This window comes from Vigna umbellata, chromosome 9 (genome assembly GCF_029865625.1).
Source record: "Vigna umbellata cultivar VRB3 chromosome 9, Vumbellata_1.0, whole genome shotgun sequence".
Classification (NCBI taxonomy): domain Eukaryota; kingdom Viridiplantae; phylum Streptophyta; class Magnoliopsida; order Fabales; family Fabaceae; genus Vigna; species Vigna umbellata.
The window spans coordinates 7,905,880-7,929,227 of NC_142173.1; the positions used below are offsets into that span (position 1 = coordinate 7,905,880).

The following is a 23,348-nucleotide window of genomic DNA, read 5'->3' on the forward strand; positions in this document are numbered from 1 at the left end:
TGGTTGCCCTGTTTTCAGTTATGATTTGAAGCTTTTTATATATAATATTTATGATGATGAAAGTAGTTATCTTTTAATGTTAAGGTAGTTCAACAGTTCACAATCTTTATGTGTTATTGTATTCTTGGTTGTTGTTTTATCTTATTGATTTCTTGTTGAGAACTCTGTTTTTTTAAGGTGAAAGAGAGATATATGTTAGGTAGGACATCATGCGCATGATGGTTGTGTTATAAGTTTCTTTCTTGTTAAAGACATAAATTTTGCATTTCTCCTACTTCAACTTTTTTGAATGATTACATATGCATGATCTCCATTTGGTAATTTTGATCTTCATACATGTTTAACTGAAAAGACGAAGTTCTTTATGAAGCTACACACAAAACACATATGTATATCATTCTCTATTTAAAAGGGAATGTCGAAGTTGATGACAATGAATATGAGTTCTATTGGAAGTCATATTTCTAAATATAACTTATCTATATAAATAAATTCTTTAAATTTTTTATCCATTTTCATAAAAATATATATTAAAACTATTTATTTTAATCAATACGTGGTTTCAATAATATGTTATTTTATCAATAATACTATTTTCTTAATCTATTACTTTTCTTCCTCAATTTTATTTACATTTTCCAAATTACTAATTCGACCAATAACTTACCATATCAAAAACATCTTTGGATAATTATTTAATCTCACTTTTATTTATTTATTATTAATTTTTAAATAGAGTCACATAAAATAATCTGCAATAATTATTATATATAATATATAATTATTTATTTTATCATATAATAAAAATATTTTAATTTAATAGAAAGAAAAACAGTTTTATTAAAAAATAACAGCTTTGCTATGTGAAAGAAAATTAATAAAAATTAATAAAATTATAATCATTCAAATAAATATAAACATTTTTTATAATTTAATAATAGATAGTTTTTATTTATTTTGTATGTAATATTTTCTTATTTTTCATGTCATTAATAAATGCATTATTTGATAAAATATATAACATATAATCATCAGATTATATAAAATGTTAGATACTTCCAAGGTTATAGCGTTTAATGGTCATATATTAGACAATGTAAATAATAAGATACTTTGTTTAAGTTAATACTGTATAAAATAAAATAAAAATTTAGCTTCATTGTTATAAATGAGATAGACTTTCTCTTTCAAAAGACACTAGATTGTTACTCATATAATCTATTAGATGATTTCATAGAGAGACACTTCCTTTTCTTAGACTTTGTTCACAATATAAGCTCATTAGACAGTTCTTTCTAGAAAATCTTGCTCATAAGCTTGACTTCATTTAAAACCGATGTTACAAAACATTTCTTTCTTAGACACTATTTCTTTAAAACAACTTTTCCTATCTAAGTTTCACGTTCTTCAATACATATGAAGTTTCTCTTTATCGCATGTATGGTCTGAGTGTTCTCTTAGGTTCTCTACTGATCAGTGGTTCTAATAATATACCCTGATCATGTTTTCGAGGTCTGTAGGTGTTGTTTGATCTCTTTGAGTTGAAGGAGAAGAGTAAAGTTCCCTAGAGTTAGCTGGAGTTTCTAAGAGGTAAGGGAAGTTAATTTCGTTTTTCATATATATAGTAGGAAGTTTGAAATCTGTTATTGATGTGTTTAATGTGGTTTATGATAACTTGGATATGATAAAATGAGTGAATAAGTGATTGTTGTACTTTATGATGTGTGCTTGCGTTTATATGTATGTATGTATGTTGTGTGAGTGCATGTATATCGAAATTGGTATGGTAGTAAATGCAAAACAATATTGTAGATGATACTAATGAAGAAAAATGGTTGACGTAGTACTTGGTGGTTTAAATTGATGGGTGTTGGTATGTCAAATTTTGAAATAATGAGTTTAAAGAGAAATTTGTAGTTTGGTAAAGGTCATAAGGTCTAGTATAATTGGTTTAAGTTCTAAAATAGTTATATTATGATGTTAGATTGAGAAAGAGCACTGGAGTTCATTTTTCTACTGTTTTAGATTGAATTTGGGGGTTTTGATAGGTGAGTTTTTTAGGGAATGGTGATTTGAGAAAAGTAGAAGTATGAGGATTATTTTGAGGTCATTTAGGACTTGTTGATACTTTAAACCAGTAAAATTATGTTGCATTATGCAGTAGAGGGTTGTGGGGGTGTATTTTGCATGGTTTTAATCCAAATGAAGGGTTTTTGTAGTGAATTTCTAAGGGTTCTTATAACTTTCTTAAGGTCTATAAGGTTCTAAGAATCTTTAGAAGTTTTGGGAAAAGTGGGGAAAACAATTTAAAAAGGGTAAGTTTCTGCTAATAGCTTTGGGCGCCACCATTCCAGGGATGCCAACGCTGAGCCCCAGCTTTTTTACGCTAAGCGCCACTATTCCAGTGGCTTTAACGCTGAGGGGTAGATTTTGGGCGGTGAGCGCTACCACACTAGTTTTGGTTTCTGTTCATGTTTTGAAAATGCCAAATTCGGGGTTCTGGATATTAGTTTTAGACGTTCTTTAGGTCATTTTGGGGGGTTTTAGAACCTTCCGGAACTATTGGTGAGAGTTTCAAAGATGTTTTCCTTGCCTAAGTGGTGTTGGGTTATTGGGCTCCTTTCCTATGTGGAGAATAGGCCCAAATAATGTGGACCTTTATGTCTCACTAGGTTAAATAGAGATGGGTCAGATTAGTAGGGCACAGTAGAGTCATTTGAAGAGAGACACAAGCCAAGTGAGAGAAAAAGAAAGAGAGAAAGTTATTTCTGCATAACCCTAAACCTGCATTGGTTTTTTCCTTTCTGTGAAGTCGTTCACCATTGGATCGAGCTGATTTTTGGACAGTAGGGTCTTGACATATGGTTCTTCATTTTGACCGTTCGGATAATCAATAAGAGGTCTAGATTGGGAGAAATCGGTCTCGCACAAGCAGTCCTGTTTTGGAGAATTTTCATCTTCTTTGTTCTCATTTGTAAGCATTTGTGCTTATTTAAATTGACTTATTGAACACACCATTTGGTGTTATTATTGGAGACTCTTTTGTATCCTATTATTGATCATAGAGGATTTTTCTTTGATCTGGACGACTCGTGGTTTTTACCCTTACATTGAGGGGTTTTCCACGTTAAAAATTGTTGGTGTCTCTTTGTGCTTTTGGATTCTATTTTTGTTCTATTTGTTTGGTGCTCCTCGCAGATTCTCTCAAGAAGAGGGATTGAATTTCCGCTGCGTTATTACTTTTTTCTAAGTTGTTATATTTTTTTGCCCTTCTCCCATCAGAGTGACATCAAAGCTCTTTGGTTAAGGGACTGTTTAGTTTGCGTGAATGATGGAGGCATATACAAAATTGATTCCTTTGAATGGAGAAAATTATCACCTATGGAAAGGGAAGATGAAGGACTTGCTATTTGTGAAAAAGTTGCATCTTCCTGTTTTTGCTTCCAATAAGCCGAAATCCAAGTCAGATGAAGAATGAGATTTTGAACATCAACAGGTATGTGGATTTATGAAGCAGTTTGTTGATGATAATGTTTATAATTTTGTTGCTAATGAGACACATGCGAGAAGCCTATGGGATAAGCTTGAGTCCTTGTATGCCTCTAAGTTAGGGACTAATAAATTGTACTTGCTGAAAAATTTTGTGGAGTCGAAGTACAAGGAAGGAACTCCTGTTTCAAATCACTTGAGTGAATTTCAAGGACGCTATGATCAATTAGTAGGAGTGGGTATAAACTTTGATGATGATCTATTGGATTTATTCCTATTAAACTCTTTACCGAATTCGTGGGAGACATTTCGGGTTTCCATGATAAGTGCTACCCCTAATGGTGATATTTCTTTGCAAATGACGAAGAGTGGTGCTCTTAATGAGGAGATGAGAAGGAAGACACAGGGTACTTCATCTCATTCAGAAGTGCTTATTACAGATAATAGGGGGAGAAGGCAGAAGAAAGAACAAAATAGTGGTAGAGATAAAAGCAGGAGCAAGTCGAGGCTTCGATACAAGAATGTGGAGTGTCATTATTGTCACAAAACAAGGCATATAAAGAAGAACTGTTTTTTGTTGAAGAAAGAGAGCAAAGACAAAAAGGGTAAGCAAAGAGAAAAAGATACCAATGATGTGATCGTGTTACTACTATTATATGTGGTGACCTTGTTTGTCTTCGTGATTATAACACTATTAATCTTGTATCTGATGAGAGCATGTGGGTAATTGATAGTGGTGCTACACTGCATGTTACATCCAGGAAGGAGTTCTTCACATCTTATACACCTGGTGATTTTGGAGTATTGAAGATGGGTAATGATGGAGTGTCTAAGGTTATTGGTGTTGGTGATGTTCACTTGCAACCAACGCAGGGATGCAGTTGTTGCTTAGAGGAGTTAAACATGCTTAAGATGTTCGCTTTAACTTGATTTCTGTGCAGGTACTTGATGATTGTAGATTTGATAACCACTTTGGTTCTGGAAAGTGGAAGCTCACCAAAGGTAACTTAATTGTGGCTAAAGGGAAGAAAAACTCTAAGCTTTACTGCACAAAAGCTTTGGTTGCTAAAGATAGTGTGAATGTTGTGTATATGGAGTCATCTTTGTGGCACAAAAGGCTTGGGCATATCAGTGAAAAAGGACTCAACTGCTTAGTTAAAAATGATGTTCTCTCAGGATTGAAGAGTGTAGAGTTGGAGAAATGTTCTCACTGCATGACTGGTAAACAAACCAGAGTATCCTTCAAGAAACATCCTCCTTCCGAGAAGTTAGAGTTGCTTGAATTGGTGCATTCTTATGTTTGTGGCCCATTGAAGGTAAAGTCTTTTAATGGCACTTTACTTTATTACTTTTATTGATGATTGTTCCAGGAAGCTTTGGGTTTATGCACTATAGAGAAAGGACCAAGTGTTGGACAAGGTTAAAGAATTCCATGCTTTGGTTGAGAGGCAGTTAAGTAAGAAGCTGAAGCGCATTCGTACTGACAATGGTGGTGAATATTATGGACCATTTGATGCTTATTGTAGACAGTATGGTATTGCACATGAGAAGACTCCTCCAAAAACTCCTTAGCTGAATGGTTTAGCAGACAGAACAAACATGACATTGATTGAAAGAGTTAGGTGTATGCTTTTTGAAGCAAAACTAAGAATTTCTAGGATGAGGCGTTGTTTATAGCAATGCATGTTATTAATCTAAGTTCTGCAGTTGCTTTGAACTCTGAGGTACCAGACAAGATTTGGTTTGGCAAGAATGTTACTTATGATCATTTGCGTATCTTCGGTTGTAAAGCATTTGTTCATGTTCCAAAGGATGAAAGATCCTAGTTGGATGTGAAGACAAGGCAATGCATCTTCATTGGCTTTGGTCAGGATTAATTTGGCTACAAGTTGTATGACCCCGTTGAAAAGAAAGTTGTTAGAAGTCGTGAGGTGCAATTCATGGAAGATCAAACCATTGAAGATATTTATAAGGTGGAGAAGTCTACACCTAAGGAAGATGGTAATGTGGTTGATTTTGATCCAATTCGGTTGTCTATTAATGATTTGGATATTGATGTTCATGATGATGAACAACATGGTGATACTAATAATCAACAGATTGGAGATGGCTTGAATGTTCCTATTGATAATGTTGATGAAAAGGAACATGATGTGTCACTAGATGAGAGTCTTGGTGATATACCTGAGTTACCTGAAGCTCAACCCAGAAGATTTGACAGGCCAAAACAACCTTCTAAGAAGTACTCTACCAATGAGTATGTGATGTTGACTAATGAGGGAGAACCTGAATGTTATGAGGAGGCCATTGAAAGTGAAGAAAAGCAAAAGTGGTTGGATGCAATGCAGGATGAGATGGAATATCTGCATGATAATCACACTTATCTCTTGGTGAAGTTGCCTAAGGGTAAGAGAGCCTTAAAGAACAGGTGGATTCAAACACTTATTGGAATGTTAGTGGTGAAAGGCTTCAAACATAGAAAGGGTGTTGACTTCAATGAGATTTTCTCACCTGTGGTGAGGATGACATCCATCAGAACTGTGTTAAGTTTAGCTTTTACTCTAGATTTGGAGGTTGAGCAGATGGATGTGAAGACAACTTTCCTTCATGAAGATTTGGAGGAGGAGATTAACATGAAACAACCATATGGTTATCTTATTGAAGGCAAGAAAGACTATGTGTGTAGGCTACGAAAAAGCCTATATGGTTTGAAGCAAGCTTTGAGACAGTGGTATAAGAAGTTTGAGTCTGTTATGTGTGAGCAAGGCTACAAGAAGACTACTTCTGACCATTGTGTTTTTTCAGGAAATTTTTTGAGAATGATTTCATTATATTGTTGTTATATGTTGATGATATGCTTATTATTGGGAAAGATCTATCCAAAATTGACAGGTTGAAGAAGCAACTGGGCGAATCATTTGCCATGAAAGACATGGGAGCTGCTAAGAAGATTCTTGGTATAAGTATCACTCGTGATAGAAAAGAGAAGAAACTTTGGCTATCACAGGAGCACTACATCCAGAAGGTGTTGCAAAGATTCCAAATGGAAAATGCTAAAGTTGTAAGTACTCTTCTTGTTACTCATTTTAAGTTGAGTGCTAAACAAAGTCCTTCAAATGAAACTGAGAAGATAGATATAAGCAAAATTCCTTATGCTTCTGCGGTGGGTAGTTTGATGTATGCAATGGTATGTACAAGGCCTGATATTGCACACGATGTTGGTATTGTTAGCAGATTTTTGTCAAATCCATGTAGAGAGCATTGAAATGTTGTGCAATGGATTTTGAGGTATCTTCGTGATACTAGTGGTTTGAGACTTTGTTTTAGAGGTGATAAGCCTAGTTTGGTGGGTTACTCAGATTCAGATATGGCTGGAGACATTGATTCCAGAAAGTCCACTTCAGGCTATTTGATTCAGTTTGCAGGGGAACCTTGGCTTACCAATCAAAGTTGCAAAAATGTGTAGGTTGTCTACTACTGAGGCAAAATTCATTACACTTACTAAAGCATGTAAGGAGTTGTTATGGGTGAAGAAATTCTTGTAGGAGCTTAGTTTTGTGCAAGGGAATCCAATTTTTCATTCTAAATCCAAACATATTGATGTGAGGTATCATTGGATACGTGATGTTTTGGATGCTAAGTTGTTGGAATTAGCAAAGATTCATACAGATGATAATGGTGTTGATATGATGACCAAGACATTGCCAAGTTGAAAGTTTGATGTTTGTTGTGAGATCGCCGGTTTGGCGGATATCTCCACATAGTCGTGAGGGAGAGATTTGTTGGGTTATTGGGCTCCCTTCCTATGTGGAGAATAGACCCAAATAATGTGGACCTTTATGTCTCACTAGGTTAAATAGAGATGGGTCAGATTAGTAGGGCACATTAGAGTCATTTGAAGAGAGGCAAAAGCCAAGTGAGAAAAAAAGGAAGAGAGAAAGTTATTCCCGCATAACCCTAAAATTGCATTGGTGTTTTCGTCGCTGTGAAGTCGTTCACCGTTGGATCGAGCTGATTTTTAGACAATAGGTTCCAGACATATGGTTCTTCATTCTGATCGTTTGGATTGTCAATCGAATGTCTAAATTGGGAGAAATCGGTCCCGCACCAATAGCCCTGTTTTGGAGAATTTTCATCTTCTTTGTTCTCATTTGTAAGCATTTGTGCTTATTTAAATTGGCTTATTGAACACACCATTTGGTGTTATTATTGGAGACTCTTTTGTACCCTATTATTGATCATAGTGGATTTTTCTTTGGTCTGGACGACTCGTGGTTTTTACCCTTACATTAAGGGGTTTTCCACGTTAAAAATTATTGGTGTCTCTATGTGCTTTTGGATTCTATTTTTGTTCTATTTGTTTGGTGCTCCTCGTAGATTCTCACAAGAAGGGGGATTGAATTTCCGTTGCGTTATTATTTTTTTCTAAGTTGTTATATTTTTTGGCTCTTCCCCCGTCAAGTGGGAATATCATATTGCTATGAATAAAAACGTTATTGTGTGATTTCTAATGACTTGTATGAGTGTTTCTATTTCTATAATGTATGATAAGTGATGTTATATGTTGGTATTCAATGTGAAAGTGTATGAACAAATGTATGATTTCAACTGGTTTTCAAGGTTGGAAATTTTTTTTTCAAGGAGTAATATCTTATTAGGGGATTCATGTGTATAAATTGTAAGAAGCCGATATAGGGTTATCTTGACACTCTAATGATCATTCATGCTCAATTAGAGAGTGATGAGTCATGTCGTGAGAGGAGCAGGAGGACCTAGCCTGAGGGTCTTTCTTCATGGTGGCAAACAGTGTTTTAAAGACTAACCTTGTGTGGTAGCTTTGAGTGGATCAATTGTTCCACCACATAAGTCCAAAACCTTCCATGGCTCGACATTTATACTATATTGTAAAGGGATTGACCAAGTCCGAGTTAGTGGTGTGAAGGGAAAAATGTTTTGATATGTGTGAACGGTGGAAGATGTTCTACTAATTATGTGATTAAAAGTGTATGTTGAATTTTATTTTTCCATGTTAAACTATTTTATCATTAGCTTACCCTTGTTTTTATTTTTGTTTGTCTGTGTATTTTCTCTGTTGCGATGATCACCTTAATGAGTGTGAGCTTAGGGAAGATATCTTTTGAGTTGTCTCAACGTAAGGGTTGGTGGTGAAGCAACAACATAGATAGCTTCTTTTGTTTTTCAGGTGTAGATTTTTCTTCTCTTATAGCTTCTTTTGTTTTTCAGGTGTAGATTTTTCTTCTCTTGAAATCTCAAATTTGTTGTAAGTTATCTTCTTTGTAGTTCTTGTTTTAGTCATTTTATATTACTAAAATGGATCTTACATTAAAGAGTTCAATAAATTTTAAATTCTTATTCGATCAATAAAATAGAAAAGAAAAAAAAATTTCTTTATTTGTTTTTTATGATTATATTCAAAATTTAGATTTAATAAGTTTTATAAGAGTGTAACAATTTAAAACATATTATTTAAAATTTATATTATTTTTACTTAATAACAAAATGAGATACAAATTATAATACTATCTCCTAACTTTAAATATTATTGTATTTTATTTTTTTCTAAAAAATATAATTAAATCTATTTAATTTCTTTTCTACTTATTTTAATTAATTTTGGGATAAATATTTTATGATTTTAATAATAATAAGCATAATATACTTTCATCATATGTATGCTTAAATATACTATAGCACTAACGGAATCATAGAGGATTGTTTGTATTTTTAAAATACTTTTATTATCACTCAAGTTTTTAATATTTTAAAAATTAGGTTATATATTAGGTTATTTATTATCCAAGTAATACCTCAAAAGAAAGTCTTAAACCTTAAGAAGGTAAAAGGAATATAGAAAAAAAGTGGCATGTGGGATAGGTGGCCATAACTGCTAAAGAAAACCCTTACTCATTCTCAAAGTAACTTTTGCTTTTAATTATTAAAACCATAACTCACACACACACACACATATATATATATATATATATATATATATATATTAAAAAATATCTTTTATATAATAATATATTTTTGTTATAAAAGTAAATTTTGTGAAACTAAATTAAAAATTTTGCATATAGACCATTATGACTGAGTCTAAGTTTACCAGGTATTATTCTACTTTTGCAACTATAAGCTTCCATGCTTCCATGCTTTAAAAGTAAGTTCATTGCTGTACAAAAGAAACATGTTCTCTCTCTTATAATTCACATTTTCAAAGACTTGGTTTCAGAAAATTGGTCTTCTTCATGTAAGTTTATCTGTGGTTATAGTTCAATTTCATTTTATGCAGAAATGTAGAAGGAAAAACTAGATTTGGTTCTTGCAGTTGCTATGATTGTAGTTTGTTGCCATTTCATATATTTAATTGTTCAATATATGTCATATAGGATATACCCTTCTGTCATTTTCGAGTTTTTGTTGCACAATTGAAGAGTGATGGCAATGGAATGTTATTTTACTTGGTTACGCAAAGAAGCAAGCCAGGTTGACTTTTCATTAAGAATAAAAAAAAAGAAAAAATTGACTTTGGATTTTGATTTTTCGTATTCAATATTACTTTTTTAGGGTTGAATGTTGTTCATCATTCTTTGATGGGGGTGTTTCTATGCAAATGGTATTTCTTTAATTGCATATTACAAGTAGCAGAAGTTCCTGAAACTGCTGCTAAAAGTTTGACCAGATTTTGTTTTCAGAGTATCCCTTTGAGGCGGTTGCGATATTTTGAGAGATTTCAAGAGGATTCTCAATTATCTCTGTCACTTTTGCAGCACTAGGTTTGATTAATTGGAGCAGGAGGGTTACTCTGATGACTTGTTTCTTTAATCTTTTCAGAAAGAAAGGATCTTCCTCAGGCACTCGATTGACCGGAGTTGATTTAGGTATCCTTTAATATTCATGTAGTCTTCCATGGATGAGCTTCTGTTTTGTTAAATTATTTATTCAATTGAACTGATCCAAGACTTGTTCCTTGTTGGTGGGTGTTTCCATGAACCACAAAACATAACAATCAAGTTTGGGTCACCCTCATTTCTTTATTAGTTGAATCTTCGTTTTTGAAAAGGGTTTGGGTAGGTGAGACTGTTACAGATGGCATACTTATATACCGGAAGCATGAGCCCTATTTTTTGATGCTTTGTTTTTACTATCTGATATATAGAAAACATTGATATGATCAAAATGTTCCGTGCTTTGATCAAGTTACAATGTATATGCTGCAACAGATGTTTCAGAAATTCAGAATGTCAATATCTACACTTACAGGGAATTGCGAAGTGCCACCGAAGGTTTTAGTCCTGCAAACAAGATAGGGCAGGGCGGTTTTGGAGAAGTCTATAAGGTGATTGCTGCAGTATGGTATCAGTCTAAAATTTATGAAGATTTCTTAGATCCACTAAGGCTCTGATTGGGTTAATTCTCAATAAGCTATTGTAGGAAACGAAACTAAGAAGGTAAAATGAATTGAGTTTCTTCCAGGAGCTAACAAACTTGTGCACTTAACTTTTATAGCTTATGGAGAAACTCAATACCTTTTTTTCTTGTTTTCTTCTTCTATAAGTACTTATGTAGTAGTTTATCATGAGTTTAAGTAATAAAAATGTGGACTGATAAATTTCTCCATGGTTCAGGGAAAGCTGAGAAATGGTTCTCTGGTAGCTATAAAGGTTTTATCAGCTGAATCAAAACAAGGGGTTCGGGAGTTTTTGACAGAAATCAAGGTGATCTCTAGTATAGAGCATGAGAATCTAGTTAAGTTGCATGGATGTTGTGTGGAAGACAACCACAGGATTTTGGTATATGGCTATCTCGAGAATAACAGTCTAGCACAAACACTTATTGGTAATTGAATTAATGTCATGTGGTAAGAGTATGAATTGTTAAAACAAACTATCTTAATTATGAACTAATCCTTTTGAGTTTACAGGTGCAGGCCATAGTAACATCCAATTTAGTTGGCCCACAAGAAGGAACATTTGTGTAGGTGTTGCCAGGGGCCTTGCATTCCTTCATGAAGAGGTTCGGCCCCACATTATCCATAGAGACATAAAATCAAGCAATGTACTACTTGACAAAGATCTCCAGCCAAAAATTTCAGATTTTGGGCTTGCAAAGCTTATCCCACCAAACCTGACCCATATCAGTACACGTGTTGCTGGAACAGTGTAAGCTTACCATTTTGTCTTCAATTAGTTCATATTCTGAAGTTTCAGATTTTTGGAATTTTCAGGTTTATTAGCATTTTTACCCCCATTTCGTTCTTATTTGTTCTCCTGATTTGATTTTGTAGTGGTTATCTTGCTCCTGAATATGCAATCCGAAATCAAGTCACAAGAAAATCAGATGTTTATAGCTTTGGAGTTCTATTATTAGAAATTGTTAGTGGGAGGCCTAACACAAATAGACGTTTACCTGTCGAAGAACGGTATCTTCTCACAAGGGTAAGCACCTTTATGAAAATATTGATAAGGTACTAAAAGCAATTAGATTTAGTTGAGGATTTAACTCCTATGATCGAAACTTGTCTATGTTTTTTGAATTTGAGATACACCCAATCTCCTGATTGAACCTGTGAAACTCTTTTGTCTATTTGCACAGTGAGCCATCTGATTTTGTGCCTTCTGTAAATGGTATTTGAGTTTCTTTAAAGCCTCATCTCTGCTCATAAAATCTTGTGCAATTGCTTCCACTCATTCTATTAGCAAATTTAGCCAAAGGTGTTGGTCTTCCGTAAACCACTTCAGATGGGATGCATTGTGCAGCTCCTTGGACACTGGTATTATATTTATACTCAGCCCAAAAGTATAAAATTTGCCCAAGATTTTGACTGTTTAGAAAAAAAGCTCCTGAGGCATGGCATGGATATAAGTCCAGACCATTACTTCCCCAATTTTGGTTAAAATTGGATCTTTCTTAGCCTCTTAATTGATCTCTGCAATGTCTGGCCAAAAGGGTTTTGATATGGCTTGCATTTCTTTATCCTCATTCCTCCTAGACAAGGCATCCACAACTTTGTTGGAAGCACCCACATTGTACACTATCTCAAATTCATACCCCATCAGCTTTGCCAGCCAATTTTGCCGGTTTGGAGTGGTTATTCTCTATTCTAATAGATGTCTTCAACTTTTTTGGTCTGTAAATACAGTAAATACGGTATGGTCTCCAATTTTGGATAGCTAGTAAATTTAGCAAGTGTTGAATCTGCCGAGGCCTTGCAAAAGTGTACAATCTGCCGAAGCCTTGCGAAAGTGTACAATCGCTACTTCCACTTTTCATATAATATGCCCCATATAAGACATCCTTGTTTTTCCAAAAGCACACTTTTCCTGGTTAATGCAGAAAGATTGCTTCACGAATTTACTTGGAACATGCCTCAAATGTTCCACATGGTCTACCCATGTTCTGCCACATACTGTATTAAAGAAAACAAGGACATACTTCCTAAGGAAAAACTGGTGAACATTGGTTAATCCAAAAGACATTACTGAAGATTTTTAACGACCTGGATGTGTTTTGAAAGGGGTAATTTTTTAATGGGGGAAGCCTTGCGTTCTTGTGCTTGTGCTCTAGACCTGGTCTTAAGTAGTTGGTTTATCAGAAATATATTAATATCTGTGTTAAAATTATTCTGTCTAACACATCTCTGCTTGAAAGATCTAATTCTGAAATCATTCTTGAAATGTTGGTACATTGTATTTAGGTCCTGTCATATCTTTGTTTCCTATGGTTTCTTCTTGTAGAATTATAATCTTGCCTGTAAGAGTAAAGATTTTAGTTTGTGTATGTTAGATCGTGTTTGGGCTGATGTTAAGACCTCCTCTAAAGTGTTTATTTGGATGCCATAGTGAGGAGTTCGTGCAATGTGAAAGAAATAGAAGAGATTAGCATGCATACACAGAATTTTATTTTTGATGCTCTTTCAATGGCACTTCATTTTCTTCTTCCCTCTGTTAGTTTAAGCAGTCACATCCATTGCCCGTCTTGACTTTCTGAAACTTATCAACGTGTTCAACTCTGGTATCAATCTTTAAAAAATAATTGTGGATAATTAAAAATAAATGTAAATAGGAGAAGCCATACTAGACCATGTGTTCATACCAAAGTCAATTTCCTATTCTCTATTCTTATGGTAGTCCTTTTAACTCATGTTACCTATTTCATACACATTAAGAAACAAGGTTACAATGTTGACATTAAAGTTTCAGCTAAGAAGACGGGCTTATGGGTGAAACCTCTTGGTTTTGGCCAAGAGCTGCTGTACTCTAGGGGAAACAAGTTATACTTGTTCAAGTAACATGGTTGATTCTGTCTCTATAGATTATAGTTTCAGTATACTATGCATGAAATATAAGACATTTTCAATAGCTGCAATGTAGCTATCATAACAGAATGAGCTCTAGTAATGTAAAATTTGTAGAACTAAGGCATACTTAACCTGGGATCAATTTCTTTGTGCGTCAGGGAGTGAAATCATATTTCCTCAAAATGGATTAAGGGGCTTGGATCAAACAGCATATAGATCATTCTCCTACATATCTTTGAATTTGAATTGAAAATGGATGTGGGCTTAGTGGTACTAATAGGATATTAATGTTCATCATCGTTAAGTGGATGGAAACTCAAAAGTCAATGTGTTTTACAGGCTTGGGATTTGTATGAGGCTGGAGAGACAGAAAAATTGGTGGATGCTTTTCTAGATGGAGACTTCAATGTTGAGGAGGCAATCAGATTTTGTAAGATTGCTCTCCTTTGCACGCAGGATTCTCCTCAGCTCCGACCCTCTATGTCCATTGTGCTTGAAATGCTTTTAGGTGAAAAAGATGTGAATGAGGAGAATGTAACAAAACCAGGCATGATATTTGAATTTGTGGAAGCCAAAAGTGCATGGAAACAAAATGGCAACTCTGAAGAGAATGGTAAACTTATGTTGGCTGAAGGGAAGCAAGATGAGTCATCTTCTTCCGAAACCATGACCTCTTTTGCCACCATGACCTTCACAGCAATATGTGATCGAAGTAATTAATTTGACTGTCACTAGATAGCCTTGATTCTCCCCCCTTATTCTGAAGCAGCCAATCTTTGTTGTCTTTTTTGGCTACAAAGCAGAGTGTAAATTTTTTGTCTAATATTTTCTTCTCATTCTATATTAATCAGTGATCAATGAGTTAAATTTGTAATTCATTGGTCGGGCAAACTTTTTGTAAGAAATTAGTGTCGTTGATCTATGTAGGCCATATACCATAGTATTTTGAATCAGGGCATTGTTTATTTTGGCTTGGTTTTTTGTGTCTCTTATGCTGGTCTTTGTTTAAGAATAGTGCTTGCTCATACATCATACTTCCCTTTAGTGTGTAATCCCCTCAACGATCTTCTGAAATGTAGATTTACATTATTTTATTTTTCTGAGACTTTCTGTGTTGCTAAACTTTCTCCCACATTGTATTATTACTCTCAGAATTGAGTTTAATATTTGATTCTGACATGAATTGTGTGCTCTATTGTCAACATTTGTATAATGCAAATTCTTTATTCAAGTCAATGGAAAGTGAACTCGTTTTTGTTATCTAAATGGCTACGAATTTCAATAATCGTTTCCTAATCATCACCTGTATTGACTTAATAGTAAATGTACGCTAAATTTACACATGGTGAAGGAAACCACAGTACTAAAAAGCTCTTAAGCTATTGTATCTAAGTTTTGTTCAAGCAAAAAACTCATTTTGAGCTTGTAAATTGTAATGCTACTTGAACTAAGTAATGAGAGACTGTTTCTTCATGCGTCTCCCCATATTTCTCCTTGCATCTTTTCATATTTCACCTTACACCTTTACATTTCAAAAATAATATTTTGCATCGAATTTCGAATTCTGTTGAGAAAAAAAATTCCAAAGATTTTAAAATTTGTTGAAAAAAAAATTCTTCAATAGAATTCATAATTCATTAAAGAATTTTTTGAAAACTTCAACGAATTTCAAAAAATTCGTTGAAAATCTTAAAATTCTTTTAATGAATTTCAAAATTCGTTGAAATATTATTTTAATAGATTTTGAAATTCATTCGAGAAAAAAAAGTGAGTGTAAGGTTTTTGAAATGCATAGAATAGTTTTAGAATTTTTGAAAAATGTAAAAGTGCAATGGAATGGTGTAAGAAGAAATACTTGTAATGAGATTACAATAAAAGCATACTGCTGGGTGATGAACGAACCACTTTTTCAATTATGAGTAAAGGTTACTATGTGTCAAATGTAGATTTCTCAATGATGAGTATTTTGAAGCAATTTAACTCCAAAATACTATGAACAAACACAATTTTGTAATTAAATCAAAAGACTATATTCTTATGAAATTGTTTTTAGAGTAATCGAATTTAAATTATTAATAAAATTTTGTTTCTTGACTTGTACCTAATCTTAATTTCAAAATTGCTTTTTAAAAATTCTCAAACTCTAAACCAACTCTTGGCACCTAATAGTATTTTTTTATTGTCATGTTTAGTACTCTAATTAAAAAAAAAAATCGGTATGATAATATTAAAAAGCATTAATGTAAGACCCTGGAAAATAACGTACATTGGAGTACACGTGGCAACTGGAGAACTAGACACTTCAACAGCGTACGTGGCGGCAGCAGGGAGGAGCATTCCAACAGCTTGCGCCAGGTGTCACGCTGCATGGAGTTTGGAGTGGGGAAAACGCAGCGCAGTTTGCGTGTCACTCGGAGAGCACGACAGTTCACTAGAGAACGCCAGGTGTCACTGCGAGAGGAATCTGGAAAACGTTAGTGGAATGCACGTGGCTGACGAGGAGCGGACGTTCGTTCGGCACTGGAAACAAGGCATGCATTCTCAGAAAAAAAAACTCATCCCTCGCTCTACACGCACACTCCTTTCTTGATTCTGGAAAACTCTTTCTCTCCTCCTTCTCTCTACGACTTCCCCACCTTCTCTCTAGGAACCTTCCATCTTCTCCAACTTCTCACTAAGAACTCTCATCTTCTCTCTACCATTTCTCACTTCTTTCAACTTCAATCAGTTTTCTGAAACCATAGAAACGTTCACGGGCCAGTAAGCTTCGTTTTGATCCGAACCTCTTTTGATCCTGTAACTGGTAAGTTCCAAACCATAACCTAGATCTAGAATTTCTAGGAACACTGTTTCAGTTGCATGCAAAGAATAAAATCTGAGTTTCTGAGTTCTCTTTGGTTAAACCTAGTTGAGGAGCGTAAGGAAGAGCGTAGCGGGTAGAAAGCCCTAGTTGGACAGAAGCAAGTTATACTGTTAAAAGTTCACTGCAATCCGGGTAAGGGAAGCTTATGTGTTTAATTTATACTGCATGTTGTGTAATCTGAGTTGTATGAATGAAAAATGTAAGGTTTGAGTTGTATGGATGATCACTGTTATTGTGCATGTATGAACTGCATGATGTTTGAGCTGTATGATTGACCACTGTTATGGAATCTGGTTTTCTGATTTTGATTTATCTGTCATGAACGATCACTGTTTGCGTGGATTGTATATATTGTTGGTGGTTTGAAATGCATGATGATTTGATTACGTATGAATGGAGTATGATTATGGTAGAGTTGGAATGATTAAAATGTTGAAATCTGTATGAGAATGATGTTAGTGATGAATTAAATCTGGAATGAAAGTTATAAAGTTATAAATTTGAAATCTGGAAAGTTCTGTTAAACTTGAGAAATCTGGAATTTTAATCTCCCCTCTGATAAGTGACGCTCGTCCCGGTACGGTCATAGACCGTTCGGGGTTCAGCAAAATAACTTAGATTTGGAATTCCTTCATTTGGAAGGAATTCTGCTCGAGAACGAGCGTCCCCAATTTTGTGAATGAGCGTTCGGTTCAGCTCAGTATAGATAAATATTTGAAACTTTATAAATACGTGACGTTCGGCCTTAAGTCGAGCGTTCGTCCTCAATGACGTTCGGCCTTAAGTCGAGCGTTCGTCCTTGCTGTCATTCGACTTTGTGTCGAACGTTCATTTTACAGAGCGTTCGTCATTTTATTAAACGTTCGTCCCAAATGGGCGCTCGGTCTTATACCGAAGCGTTCGTCCTAGATAGCGCTCGGTTTATACCAAGCGTTCGTTCGGATTTATGCTCGGTCATTGACCCAGCGTTCGTTAAAGGAGGGTTCGGTTTTATAACTGAACGCTCGTCCTTATTATTGAATTCTGAATGCGAACGTAACTGGCGTTCGTCCAAATTGTTATTTAACGTTCGTTCTTTGACTGGCAGTGTTGTCTTCTGAATTTAATCATATTTGGTTGTTTATCTAAATATTTTCTTACTGGTTGTATCCTTTGGATTCTACCTGGAGTCTTTATACTTAAAATCTTTCTAAGTATCATCCATATCTTCTAAGATCAGTACCTTCAAAATTTTTAGTGTTGAAATGTATTAAGTGGATAAATGGTTCGTTTCTTTTGTTCAGAAACGAGGATGTAGGAGTACTGTAACGATAGTCTCTATTGATTAAGTGATGAACGTTAATGAATTTAAGAGAGTGGAACACAGAATGAAAATGTGAATATGAGAACCGTTTAATATGGTCGAACGATGTTGTGAACGAATTATTGGAAATGGATTTTAACGAGCGTTCCAAGGAGGAACGTCTCAGATATGATTGATTATTGAGTTTTGTAAAGTATGACTGTGGGCATGCTAATGCTGGCTTGGTCCATCCTGATATTCCGTGATGCTCATCTTCACGTAGAAGGGAGTAGTCATATGTGGGAATGGCAGGAGGTCTTTCGTATCCCTCACTTAGCAGGGGCGAAGGATTAACCTCGAGTGGCAGCTGTTGAGGGTATCCCAGTTACTACATCACTCGGGTGCAAGGACGCCTGTAGCTACACGGTTCATACAGTCCGGACGGTCTGTCTTATATATATGTATTTTTATGTTTGTTATTGGATAAGTCACATGTTGTTTGTACGAATTGAAATGTAAATGTATGTGTTGATTGTATAAATTAAATATTATAAGCTTACCCTTGCATTTCCATTGTGTTGTCTACTGTCCATGTATTTTCCGTCTTGTCAAAATGCGATGATCATCCGTTGTGGGTGTGAGCAGATGGTGGTGCATCCCTTGAACAAAGGCTTGAAGAAGGGTTGCTTGCTGAAGAAAATCTGGTAGAAGTTGAAGTGAAGGCCGAACAGTGAGCGTTCGGTTCTAGTTAGTGTAGTTAGAGTAGCGAGCGGCTGTGAGCGAGCGCTCTTTTATGGTTTGTTTATAGTTGGACGTTCGGTATTTGTTTTGTAAACCGTTCGTCCTTATCTTTTGTAAGCGCTCGTTAAATTATTTCTTCATTTACGGTCGTTCATCCTCTTTCGTTATTGTCGATCCCTGTGTTTTAAGACTGTTTTGGGTTATTGATACGTGTAATTATTCTAAGTATATAGTTGATGACTGTATAATTTTGGGATGTTACATTATTGGTATCAGAGCAGTTTTGTTCTCTTAAAGGACGCTGTAGGGTTATGAGTGCACTGCGTTTTTGCTGTGTGCTTACTGTATGTTTAATGAGTTATTATTATTTTAACTCTGGAACATAATTAACGTTCGTTTTCCTCTGTGTTCAGAGAACGAATGGCACCTAGGCTACCTCCTCCACCCCAACCAAGTGAACATGACACGTCCAACAACACTAGGATGTTGGAAACTGTGATTGATAGACTTCAACAACAGAACACGACCTTGATCGAGCAAAACGCTGCTTTGATGAGGCAGAATCAGGATGCAATGCAAAGTTTGGAGGCCTCGCGGGTGAATTCAGAATCAACTCAGAGGCAGCTGATGGATATTCTTGCTGCTACCCGAGGCGCGCCAGGAGCATCCTCTTCTAACGCTGCCCAGCCTGCTACAGAATGGAGCTTGGAGAGTTTTCTCCAACATCATCCGGCAAAGTTCAATGGAAAGGGTCTTCCTGATGAGGCGGACCAGTGGCTAAGGGATATGGAGAGGATCTTCAATGCTAAGAGGTGTCCGGATGAGAACCGTTTAGCGTACACTGAGTACTTGTTGACGGGAGAAGCAAGCCACTGGTGGGCGAGCGCTAGAGCCATCTTAACGGACGCTCAACAACCAGTCACGTGGGAAGTTTTCAGGAATAAATTTTATGAAGAATACTTCCCTGACAGCGTTCGTTTTGCAAAGGAAGTTGAGTTCTTACAGCTGGTTCAAGGGGGTATGTCAGTTTCAGAATACACCAATAAATTCAAGCATCTTGTGCGGTTCAATACTATGGCAACCAGTGAGGAGTGGCAGTGTCGGAAGTTTGAGAACGGTCTAAGAAGTGATCTGAAGGTTATGATTTCAAGTTTGTGCATAAGAACGTTTCCTGCCATGGTTGAGAGGGCCAAAGTTTTGGAGAAAAATATGGCAGAAGCTGAACGACACAAGAAGCAACAACAAGTTAGTAGGGGACTTATAGTATCCCGGGGAGGTACCGTTCCGAGAAGGACACCTTACCCTCGTCCTAGTCGGCCATCTAGCACGAGCAGTTCTCAAACTTTAGTTCCTGCTGGACAAGCCGGACAGTACGGGAACGTTACTTGTTTCCAGTGTGGAGGACCACACTACCGTTCGTCATGTCCTCAGTTGGTGGGAGGAAAATACTGTAACCGGTGTGGACGAAATGGACATTTGGAGAACGAGTGCAACATGAGTGGTCGAGCGGTGATGAGACCACCGAACGCTGGAAGGAATCAGCAAGGGAGAGGTGGACGAGCCCAAGCTGTTGGGCGTGTATATGCGATAACTGGAGCGGAGGCGGCTAGCTCAGGTATATTCATCCACCGCACTTTCTTGTGGTATGAATTGCCTTGCCGTACACTGTTTTAATTATTGTGATAAGGAAGTTGTTCGGTCTGACAGTGTAAACACCAACAATTGGGTTAGTTTAGATATCCGACCAGTGAGATAGATGTTTATTACTATGATTAGTGAGAGTGTTATTTTCTAGAATTGACTAACTTAGGAGAGATTTAATGTGAATGGGATGTTGGCGTTCGGTATCCCATGAAAATGACTTAGAATAAGAATTCTTTTATTTGGAAAGGATTCTGATTGAGACGAGCGTCCTTTGTGTGAAGGGTTAGGTTTGAGCGTTCGGCTCAGCCTAGCGTGTCCAAGGATTGAAAATAAATTGAAGTGTATTTAGACCGCTCGGTTTTGTTCACCAGCGTTCGTCATAAGTAGCGCTTAGTATTATACTGAGCGTTCGTCCAAGTGAACCCTCGATCTTAGACTGAGCATTCGTCCTAAGTTAGCGTTCAGTCTAACACCGAACGTCCGTTCTAAAAGCACGTCCGTTCTATTTTTGTGCTCAATCAACTACCTAGGGTTCGCCCTAAATATCGTTTGGTTCGACACTGAACGTTCGTCTTAATAACGCTCGGTCTTGAAACGAGCGTTCGTTCTTAACAAGCGCTCGGTTTCGAAATGAGCGTTCGTTCTAAGAAGTGTACGGTCTTATACCGGTCGCTCGTCCATACTTTGAATTTCAGAACGTACTTAAATAGCGTTCGTCCCAAATTACCAGTAAATAAATGTTCACTCTTGGTCTTATTTAACACTCTTTCTCAGGGCACTAAATATTCGTTTGATTATATCCTGTTCCTTTTAAAGTTGGTCTACGATCTTTATATCCAAGGTTATTCTGAATCCGTTATACTAGGTTGTTAAGGGTCGGGTTCTTTGACTGCTCGGATTAGTTCGTCCTTTAACGTTCGTCATTTATACCCTTTACTTGAATTTGCTATATATATATATATATATATATATATATATATATATATATATATATCTACTTGTCTTAGTTTCCATAATCAATTTATTCCGGAATATTCAGATTAATCTTTTATGTTCTCTCTCATCTGTTGCTTCTGTTTATCCTTTCAACATTCTAATCCAATAGTAAAATACTTCAATATTAATTCTTTTCCTCTTGGAAAACTTGTGACTCTTCCTAATGATAATTTCTCTCGTTCGGTATGATGTTACCAATCCATTAACCTTTCAAATCCAATGTCTCTTTATTTCAAAATCATCTACTGGTTCCTTATTTCACGGTTCCCTTGTAATTTATCATCTTCCCATAAATCTTTAGTCCTTACCCAAACATAACCGTTCGTTATAGTTGGAACCAGTCAACATTGAAGAATTGCTAAAGACATGTGTGTGGGACGAAGTCACTTGTCCTAGGAAGCTGCTGCCGAATGTTCTTGGATTGTAGACGCTTTGGGACGGTAGCGTATGAAGATATCATTGTCTTCTCAATTGGCTAATCCTCATTTAGTTTTCACGCATCGTCACTCTAGATATATATTGGAGACTCGTCTGATGTGCTAGGACTAGAAGGACTAGAACACGTTCGTATTTAAGGATAACGATTGTATAAATCCAACCAGTAGGTATTGGAGATACCCCATCTAGTGTTCAAGTGAAAATCCATCAGATGGGTGAAAGTGGTCTGGAACGAGAAGAATGACGACATTACAAGATAAGTTGAAGGTTTGCTAGCATGGACAAAGTACTCCGTCTACACTTTAATATACCTAGATTTTCGAGGACGAAAATTTTTGTAGTTGGAGGGAATGTAAGACCCTGGAAAATAACGTACATTGGAGTACACGTGGCAACTGGAGAACTAGACACTTCAACAGCGTACGTGGCGGCAGCAGGGAGGAGCATTCCAACAGCTTGCGCCAGGTGTCACGCTGCATGGAGTTTGGAGTGGGGAAAACGCAGCGCAGTTTGCGTGTCACTCGGAGAGCACGACAGTTCACTAGAGAACGCCAGGTGTCACTGCGAGAGGAATCTGGAAAACGTTAGTGGAATGCACGTGGCTGACGAGGAGCGGACGTTCGTTCGGCACTGGAAACAAGGCATGCATTCTCAGAAAAAAAAACTCATCCCTCGCTCTACACGCACACTCCTTTCTTGATTCTGGAAAACTCTTTCTCTCCTCCTTCTCTCTACGACTTCCCCACCTTCTCTCTAGGAACCTTCCATCTTCTCCAACTTCTCACTAAGAACTCTCATCTTCTCTCTACCATTTCTCACTTCTTTCAACTTCAATCAGTTTTCTGAAACCATAGAAACGTTCACGGGCCAGTAAGCTTCGTTTTGATCCGAACCTCTTTTGATCCTGTAACTGGTAAGTTCCAAACCATAACCTAGATCTAGAATTTCTAGGAACACTGTTTCAGTTGCATGCAAAGAATAAAATCTGAGTTTCTGAGTTCTCTTTGGTTAAACCTAGTTGAGGAGCGTAAGGAAGAGCGTAGCGGGTAGAAAGCCCTAGTTGGACAGAAGCAAGTTATACTGTTAAAAGTTCACTGCAATCCGGGTAAGGGAAGCTTATGTGTTTAATTTATACTGCATGTTGTGTAATCTGAGTTGTATGAATGAAAAATGTAAGGTTTGAGTTGTATGGATGATCACTGTTATTGTGCATGTATGAACTGCATGATGTTTGAGCTGTATGATTGACCACTGTTATGGAATCTGGTTTTCTGATTTTGATTTATCTGTCATGAACGATCACTGTTTGCGTGGATTGTATATATTGTTGGTGGTTTGAAATGCATGATGATTTGATTACGTATGAATGGAGTATGATTATGGTAGAGTTGGAATGATTAAAATGTTGAAATCTGTATGAGAATGATGTTAGTGATGAATTAAATCTGGAATGAAAGTTATAAAGTTATAAATTTGAAATCTGGAAAGTTCTGTTAAACTTGAGAAATCTGGAATTTTAATCTCCCCTCTGATAAGTGACGCTCGTCCCGGTACGGTCATAGACCGTTCGGGGTTCA

The 23,348-nt window shown here is 36.2% G+C and overlaps 1 protein-coding gene and 1 pseudogene across 2 annotated transcripts; both read left to right on the top strand.

Moving 5' to 3' along the window:
• The first annotated feature begins 9,641 nt into the window (after nucleotides 1–9,641).
• LOC124842896 (cold-responsive protein kinase 1-like) lies at nucleotides 9,642–14,986 on the top strand. 2 transcript variants are annotated; one of them, XM_047319493.2, is made up of 7 exons: nucleotides 9,642–9,757; nucleotides 10,278–10,388; nucleotides 10,731–10,846; nucleotides 11,136–11,346; nucleotides 11,432–11,669; nucleotides 11,795–11,945; nucleotides 14,147–14,986. In XM_047319493.2, exons 1-7 carry the CDS (start codon nucleotides 9,649–9,651, stop codon nucleotides 14,525–14,527), a joined length of 1,317 nt encoding a protein of 438 aa, XP_047175449.2. In that variant the 5' UTR covers nucleotides 9,642–9,648; the 3' UTR covers nucleotides 14,528–14,986. The 2 variants fall into 2 exon arrangements, with proteins under 2 accessions (XP_047175449.2, XP_047175446.2); XM_047319490.2 differs by lacking the exon at nucleotides 9,642–9,757 and adding an exon at nucleotides 9,801–9,993.
• Nucleotides 14,987–18,313: 3,327 nt separating this feature from the next.
• Nucleotides 18,314–20,405, top strand: LOC148192452 (uncharacterized; annotated as a pseudogene).
• Nucleotides 20,406–23,348: the final 2,943 nt, after the last annotated feature.

Coding starts and splice junctions, on each gene's coding strand:
- LOC124842896 (XM_047319493.2), top strand. CDS start 9,649: ATGCTTCCATGCTTTAAAAGTAAGTTCATTGCTGTACAAAAGAAACAT. Junction 9,758..10,277: donor AGAAAATTGGTCTTCTTCAT/GTAAGTTTATCT, acceptor TCACTTTTGCAG/CACTAGGTTTGATTAATTGG. Junction 10,847..11,135: donor GTTTTGGAGAAGTCTATAAG/GTGATTGCTGCA, acceptor TCCATGGTTCAG/GGAAAGCTGAGAAATGGTTC.